At 46.2% G+C, this 9058-nt stretch overlaps 1 protein-coding gene across 1 annotated transcript; it reads right to left on the bottom strand.

Moving 5' to 3' along the window:
• Nucleotides 1–448: 448 nt before the first annotated feature.
• On the bottom strand, nucleotides 449–5353 carry fth1a (ferritin, heavy polypeptide 1a). Its single transcript, NM_001292839.1, is given in 4 exon segments — nucleotides 449–835; nucleotides 1413–1538; nucleotides 2171–2317; nucleotides 5172–5353. Coding segments are annotated over 4 exon segments (534 nt in total). The 5' UTR covers nucleotides 5274–5353; the 3' UTR covers nucleotides 449–676.
• Nucleotides 5354–9058: the final 3705 nt, after the last annotated feature.

Raw genomic sequence — 9058 nt, 5'->3', positions numbered from 1 at the left:
GGCTGATCAATTTGATCTATAAGATCATCAAAGGGCATGATAGAGTAGATAGCGGTAGATTGTTTCCCCTGGTTGGAGAAGCTAAAACCAGGGGTCACAACCTTAAAATCCGAGGCAGCTCTTTCGCACTGAGTTGATTAAGAACTTCTTCACTCAAGAGGGTGGTGAATGTATGGAACTCACTAACCCAAAGGGCTGTTGATGCTCAGTCCTTGAACATATTCAAGACTGAGATAGATAGATTTCTTATTGCAAAAGGGATATGGGGATAAGTCAGGGTCAGGTTATTAGCTGGAGTTAGATTAGAAGATCAACCATAATTGAATGGCGGGGCAGGCTCGAAGGGCCGAATAGCCTACTCCTGCTCCTACATGTTATGTTAAGCAAGTGTAATAGTGAATCCCAATCCTTCGCACTCACTCTCAAAAGAGGCCAAATACAAGATTCTGGTTCAAGTCGCTTTATTTGCAGACAAATGAGTAAACATTTTACAAGCGAACTTTAATAAATCCACCAGTATACAGCGTAATAGAACAATTACTTCAATTGTACTACGGTAAATCAGTTACTTAATTGGGTAGTGTGTAAAACTGGGGATAGACAAACGAAAGCTAACATGCACCAAGTGAAGATCACAGACAGTGCTGTAAGCAACAGAAGGCAGGAATCCAGGTGTTTAGCTGCTGCCTTCACCCAAGGTGTGCTTGTCAAACAGGTACTCAGCCATGCCGTTCTCTGGAGCACCCAATCTCCGCAGGTTGGTCACATAATCGCCCAGCTGCTTGATGGACTTGACCTGCTCATCCAGAAAGTGGGTCTCCAGAAAGTCACAGAGCTGTGGAGTGAAAAGAAATGCAAATTAATGGGCTACAAAAGCACGAAAGCTACAAGAGAAATAAGTTGTTTTAACAGAGCAGGAGATGTGCCAGACAAAGCACGTCTCTGCTCCCCTCCTCAATCAGTAAGGATGCCTGTAACTATCCTGCAATTAAAAAGGCCGCAAACTAACAGAGTTATATTTAGTGTTTCACAGGTTAGACCATGCCTCCCAGAATAATCAACTGGCCCTAGTCCCAAAAAGCAGCACTAATTAATGGTTTCAGTTTTAAAAACACATTAGAAGCTGGCTATGAACTGTTTTCATAGGTTTGTGAAAATTGTAATATACAACAATGATTCCCCAGGACCAAAGCAACACATATGAATGGATCTAAGCCAGGCTAACTATTCTCCGTACAACCATTAAAAACATGCATTCATTCCAAGAACCTTCTACAATTTACTCTTATCGGCTTTAGTAACCACACCCAGACTTCACAAACTCTGTCCATTAGAAGAAAGCACTGCTTTGGAGACCAGATAAACTCCTCAATGTCCCACACCCACCTAACGACAATTTGATAAATACATACGTGGGGGTCATTCCTTTCTGTAGCCAGCTTATGCAGCTCCAGAAGTGACTGGTTCACACTTTTCTCCAGCTCCAAGGAACATTCCATAGCCACCAGGCCATTTCCCCATTCATCCCGATCTGGTTTCTGTCAGACAGAAAGACAATGCATCGGTTCAGTTACTTTATAATATGAGCATTTAGCAGTTGACATAAAGCCACCTGGGCTCACTCAGCAGCCACAGCCCATAGTGAGAACATTAAGGCAAGCATTATACATTTGAAGTGAAAGACAGCAAGAACAGCAACCACCTGTATTGTGACTCTTTTGTGCACTGAAGACAACAGCAGTAATAATTGACAATTTGCAAAATATTTAAAAAGAACGTGCAAAAGTGGGGTGAAAACAAAGAAAAATGGAGATGGAAAACCCCAGTGGGCAACACATCCAAAGCAGCTCGATTAAAGCACACCACGAGTGCAGGTTTGCTCGATGACAGGACTACTGTGTACCACACAACACGAGGGGACACTGACTTGCTGATACATTGCAACCAGCAACGTCAATGGCAACTCAACAACCTAGAAGCTAGATTTTTATTCATGCTTTGTTTATAGGCATCCGAGATATTGGACCCAAATAGCTTGGTTACCCTTTATATGGTTCAGAAACTGGAGGGATCAGGACTGATGGTATTATGTCAAGCATCTCATTGTGATGTCTAGCACTCAAGGGACAGCAGCACCCTGCATCAGTCATTATAGCGTTCAGCCTACTACCTTGACGTCCTGGAGTAAGATGCGCCCTCCTCGCTGGTTCTGTAATTTCATCAGCCTCTCAGCATGTTCCCTCTCCTCATGGGACTGCTCCTGGAAAAACTTGGCAAAATTCTTCAAGGCAATGTCATCTCGATCAAAGTAGTAAGACTGAGAAAAGAAAGACAAAACAGGTATCGTAATTACACACTCACACCATAGGTCACAAATAATGGGACAATGACACATGACGACACTAAATTTAATCTGTTTAAGACTGCTCTTCCTCATACCTAACCTAAGGCCTCGTCACTGACACCGGAGTACAAAAGGAGATACACACAAATATATTGGTTGCCTTTCTGAAAGGGTGAGCAGCAGTTAGCAAGCTGATATGAACTGCTGTACAGTGGTCATATTGCAGAATCAGACTAGCCAGAATGGTGCAGTGCAAGGCAGACAAACGGGATTCCTGCTAATAACCCAATTACTGCACGTTGAGGTGAAAACAAATCTGTAGTCCAAACCTGCAGAAAGGATCAAGATTCCAGTTGCATTGACAAGCAAAATCACCTCACCGCCCATTTATAAACTTAGAACTGATGCTGTTCACCACCTAGCTTAACGTCAGAAATGCACAAGGTTTTATAGCTAAGAAATTACTCTGACTTGTTGCAAATAATCAGGAACTAGCCAGCCCATTAAAAATACAGCAACCCTCAGCTACACAGAACAGGGCTGGGCTACATACACTGCACCCAGAGCATAAACAAGAAATGCATCCAGCCAAGAGCAGCTCAAGTTACACAAAGTCAGTGCAAACAATGGCTAGGCCAAGGGCTTTCTCTTTAAAACCACAATGTGGATAGTCTCGAATTTGCAAGACTGCTTCCAGAATTAGATATTTCCAATAAGACTATTGCCTAAAAATAACTGGAATCTTCAATTATACCCCAGAGGTGCACAGGTCAAGGCAGATTCAGTTTACTGAACAGTAATTAATAAATAATACTGAAATAAAGATCAATAGAAACAGTAGCCAGTACAGTGTCTTTATTAAACACACAAGTCAAGGCCAATCTATTATGCAACACAATAGTGTGCAGATACCACAAACCATTATACTGACTTAAGAACATTTCAAGGTGCTCTTATAAGCTTCAGTTCCTATTTGCAGGACATATTTGATCAAATCTTCCTACCATGTAAGAATTTACACATACGTTAGAGATGCACAAATTGTCCTTCATCTAACGTGGGATGTCTCAATCATGGGAGGATTGACAACCTATCAGAGCAGAGGGTAGAAGGCAAAGGTAGGCTACATATACGGTACACATATGTGCCCACCAAAAAAAATAAATGTAAGCAGCCAGCCAGGTCACTCCTAGAATCCCGTCACCTGAAAAAAATAGCACTGCCTGGGTAAAAGATTGCAGTGCAAATTTCTGCCAAAAATCAATGTGGCTAATCACCCAGGGCTGCAAGCACTATTATAGACATATCCCATCAAGAAGATGCAACACACCCTTGCCTTACATAGGAACGTCACTCTACAATCCTCCCCCACCCCCAGTGTATTGGACAGACAATCCTCAACATCTCAACCGAAGGATGTAGAGTTTGAATCCACAACCTTCGGATTCAAAGGGTGCTAAATGATCCAGGAAGACAGACATACCTTGCAGAAAGCGAGGTACTCTCATACTGTCTCCCTATTACTGAGCCTCAAGGCATAATACACTCCACTCAGCCTCTTTATCTCCGTCCTCTAAACTCCCTGAATACTTGCAACTCACTTCCTGCTATTAAACCCTTTTTTCTTCAAATGACCTTCAGTCATCTTCCTTATTCTGCCGACCCCAGTGGACCACACCATCCATGACGTCACACTGTGTGAAAGGCATTGCACAAATGCAGTTGTTGTTCCCATCGTCCTCTCCGATGCAATTAATTTTAGGTTTGGTGTACCTTCAGGTGGACATAAATGGACTGCCCTTTTATTGCCATTTCAAAAATATGTGGGGTCTTTCCTGGTTACCTCACCTCATATCTCCCTTCAGACGCAAACTTAGCTCTACATTTCTTACTAATACCTACACATCTCATTATTTATAATCAGATTAGCAGCCGCATGTTTTCCAACACCAAAATATATCAAATGCTGTCATTATAACCTCTCGTTTCCATTCAATTATAATTTGTAGCGCATTTGAGGCTTTGAGCTCAGTCTCTGACACCACAGCGCGGCGCCGCACTGGCGGACGCACCGACCTTCGGATCAGACATTAAACCGCGGTCCTGTCTGCCTGGTCAGGCGGTCAATAAAGATCTATGGCACTAGTCGAAGAGAAGGGAGTCTCTCTCTCTCTCTCTCCCATATTGTCCTGGCCAACAAACAATCCCTCAAATAAAATTGGTCACCCACTCACTCCCTGGCAGTTTGTGGGACACTCCCTGGCTGTTTGTGCGCAAACTACCGCCATGTCTGCCTACAACACACTTGCATACTGCAAAGTGCAGTATATCCAGGCAGAGGGCCAAACCTCGGGCAAGTTTCCTTACTCCACACAGAGCCTAATAATAATCCCTCCAAAACCAAAAACAATAATAAATTGGTCATTTTCAATCTACGACTGTTTGTGGGGACATCGCTGTGCGCAATTGGCTGCCGCGTTCGCCCACAAATATACAGTCAATTCACTTTACAGTGTGTTCTGTGAAGCGCTTTGGGACGTCCTCCCGACGTGAAAAGCACTATATCAAATGCAAGGATTATTATTATTATTATTATTATCATCTGTGTGTACACAGCAGTACCACACAAACAGCAATCTGCAGTGCATCCTGCGAGGTCCTCCTGACATGAAAGGCGCTATAACAAATGCAAGGATTATTATTATTATCAACACAACGCCCCCCACCTCCCGCCCACCATCTCTCCCCCCCCCCACCCGCCCCCACCCCGCCCACCACACACACACGCGCACACCAGAGAAAGCCTGAATCGGGCCCCGCGACTCACCATGGACAGGTAAACGTAGGAAGCGTACAGCTCCAGGTTGATCTGGCGGCTGACGGCCGCCTCGCAGTCGGGGTGGTAGTTCTGACGCACTTGGGAATTCATGGCGGCGAAGGGGACTGGACGGCGTGTATCAAAATATGACGCGGGCTTTTTTCTTTTGGCCTTTTTTTTTTCTTCTTCTCTCTTTACAACGACGACGACGGCGGCGGTGATGATGATGATATGATGATGATGGTGGTAGTAGTAGTTGTCCGGGGGCGGGAGAGACGCAAAGGTTCCGTTCAAACACTGTTGAAGCAGGAAACCCCTCGCTTGCTGGCTCCTCCGATCTGAGGCGCGTTCCGGCGCCGCCGCCGCTTTTATAGGGGCGTGCGTCCGGCGCGTGCGCAGTGCGGTCATTTCCCTCCCTCCGCCCCGCCTCCCCTCCCCCTCCATGCGCACGCGCGCGCGCTGGCGGCGGTTGGAGATTTGAAAGGCGAGGGTGCGCGCGCACGCCTGGTTTGCCATACGCCAAATGAGGCGTCACGTCGTCGAGGCGCCCCAGAGCGCTTCGCAGGATATTTACTGTGCAGTGAATTGGACTGTATGTTTTGTGGGCGAAAAGCGAGGCGGCGTCCGTCCCCCCCTCTCCCCCCCCCCCGCACACAGACAGACAGACAGCCGTGGGTCGAAGCCACCACGTTATTAGAATGAGGAAATTTGCCAATGGTTTCGCACCTCCCCCCCCCACCGCCCCTCCTCCGCCCCCCCCCCACCACCGCCCCCACGCCCCCTCCTCCGCCCCCCCCCACCACCGCCCCCCCCCCACCGCCCCCTCCTCCGCTCCCCCACCCAGAATCGAACCCGGGACCTCCCGCTTGCGAAGGCGAGTGCCCCGGCCACTACACTCCAGAGGAGAGGCGGGTCGTCAAGGGGAGAGGCGGGTGGTCAAGGGGAGAGGCGGGTGGTCAAGGGGAGAAGCGGGTGATCAAGGGGAGAGATGCGTGGTCAAGGGGAGAGGCGGGTGGTCAAGGGGAGAGGCGGGTGGTCAAGGGGAGAGGCGGGTGGTCAAGGGGAGAGGCGGGGAGGGTGATGGTTAGGCGGAATAGATCTGTGGAGGGAAGCAGCGAGTGTGGGAAAGGCGGCAGCGGGAGGCGGTGTGCGGGGGAAAGGTTGTGCTGTGTTCCTCACGTGGTCAGCAATGCCAGGATCTTGTGCAATAATACAGATGTTATTCCACACTAATGCTGAGTCATGTTGCATGACTTTGCGTTTTCCCTTGAACCCGACAGCAGCAGCTCTTACGTAAAATGTCTTGTAGTATGTCACAGAAATATCATGACATACAGTTCATCGTTTAATTGATCTTATTTAGTAAAATCTACAAATGTAATTTTATTGTTATAATAATCCTTGCATTTGATATAGCGTTTTTCACATCATCTCGACGTCTCAAAGCGCTTCACAGAATATGCCGTAAAGTGAATTGGACGGTATATTTTGTGGGCGAAAGCGCGGCAGCCGATTGCGCACGGCAGCGTCCCCCCAAAGAGCCGTGGATCGAAGCCACCACATTATTAGAGTAAGGAAATTTGCCTATGGTTTCGCACCCCCCACCCGGATTCGAACCAGGGACCTCCCGCTTGCAAAGGCGAGCGCGCCAGCCACTACACTCCAGGAGTCTGTAAATATAAAAGCATAGAACCTTGGAATAAATTATTATTGTAGATTAATATATCAAATGGAACGATTTCATCCGAAATCACAAAGGGTGGTCAAGGGGAGAGGCGGGGAGGGTGATGGTTAGGCGGAATAGATCTGTGGAGGGAAGCAGCGAGTGTGGGAAAGGCGGCAGCGGGAGGCGGTGTGCGGGGGAAAGGTTGTGCTGTGTTCCCCACGTGGTCAGCAATGCCAGGATCTTGTGCAATACAGATGTTATTCCACACTAATGCTGAGTCATGTTGCATGACTTTGCATTTTCCCTTGAACCCGACAGCAGCAGCTCTTATGTAAAATGTCTTGTAGTATATCACAGAAATATCATGACATACAGTTCATCATTTAATTGATCTTATTTAGTAAAATATACAAATGTAATTTTATTGTTATAATAATCCTTGCATTTGATAGTGTTTTCACATCTTCTCGACGTCTCAAAGTGCTTCACAGAATATGCCGTACAGTGAATTGACTATATATTTGTGGGCGAAACGCGGCAGCCAATTGCGCACAGCAGTGTCCCACAAACAGTCGTGGATTGAAAATTACCAATTTATTAATATTTTTTGTTTTGGAGGGATTATTATTAAGCGCGTGGAGTAAGGAAACTTGCCCAAGGTTTCACCCTGCCTGGAATTGAACCCAGGTATCTCACTTGCAAGGTGAGTGCTCTAACCACTGAGCTACTGGACCTATTTAGTAAAATGCTTTGAGATTTCATCTGAGAGATGCTATATAATGTAAGCTGTCTATCATTTAACACACACCATGAAATTGTGTCAAGCAATTTGCGGTTTGTTTATATGCATTCTATTGTGGCAGTGTGAGCATTTGAAAGTCACTGATTGTGTGCTAGTTAGCAGATCTGTAGGGCAATAGTATTGGACAGATATATCTGAACCACCCTCATTCAGCTTCACTGGCTCCCAATCACCCAGCACATCAAATTTAACTTACTCATATAACACCCTTCACACAAAGTAGCGCATCAGAGGACTGTACAATGATGTGATTTAACCCCAAGCTGGGGCAAAGGTGACTGCAGGCCATATTCAGATGGGCAAAGAAGGGCAAGGGATTGACACAGGGAGTTCCAGAGATTCAAGGCAATATGGCTGAAAGCACGGCCCCTGATGGTAAAATGGAGGGATCAAGGGATACACAAAAGGCTGAAGCAAAGGTGTTGGTGGAGTAAGGAGTGAACAGACTGGAGAGATAGGCAAGTGCTAGGGCATGAATTGATGAGGATTTTGAAATCAAGAACAGTCTCCTCACTTTCAAATCCCTCCGCTGGCTCAACCCAACCTACCACCCAGTGTGGAGCAGGCCGGAGCCAGCTGAGCAGAGGGAGCGGGCAGATTGGTAGGGGGTTAGGAGGTCGCAGAGGTAGAGTGGGGCAAGGCTATGGAGAGCATTGTAGGTGAGGACCAGGATCTTGAACTGGATCCTCTGAAGGATAGGGAGCCAATGGAGTCGGGTGAGAATGGGGTCACGGAGTTTGGTGCGGGAGAGGACACGGGCTGCAGAGTTAAGAACTTAAGAGCCATTTCTTTACAGCACTTTCTGCTACCCTCTCCCTCCTCACTATGTGAAGCACTTTGAAATGGCCTCCCAAAAGGTGTAAAATGTAAATTGATGAGGACACAAACCACTTAATGATGACATGAAAGTGTAGTGGAGATGTCAATTATTTCAAGACAAAAATAAATTTTCATTATAAGATGCATTACTTGATTTTTCCTATTAGGAGGCAGTGATAAATCAGTAACTCATAGTCTCGTGTGTTTCCCAGAAGCCGGTTAGAGACGCTTGGGCAATAACACTTACCTACTGAGTGTCAAAGATTTACAGGAAACATTTAGTGACCAAGGCCAGTCAGCGCATATTGCTATTACCCAATCTCACATCTTTTAAACAGAACATTTCAGCTCAAAAGGAGATGACTCAGCACAGACAGACCATTCAGTCTACATATCCTTGCTACTTGTTTCCCTTTTTTGATACCGTTCTGAAGCCACAATGTGCTGCACTGTGAATTGCCAAATCCTGTACTTTCTGAAGGAGTATGACCTAGTGATCACGCTTACATCACTCAGGACAAATACAATATTTTTCAATTCAGAGTACACTGCAACCCTGAGAGTTGCAGTTTCATTTAACTCATTCGCTGCACCATTTAGCATCCTCAC

The sequence above is a fragment of the Callorhinchus milii genome, unplaced genomic scaffold (genome assembly GCF_018977255.1).
Source record: "Callorhinchus milii isolate IMCB2004 unplaced genomic scaffold, IMCB_Cmil_1.0 Scaffold17, whole genome shotgun sequence".
Lineage (NCBI taxonomy): Eukaryota > Metazoa > Chordata > Chondrichthyes > Chimaeriformes > Callorhinchidae > Callorhinchus > Callorhinchus milii.
Note: the sequence above shows the minus strand (reverse complement) of the source record. Positions and strands in the feature narration are given on the sequence as shown.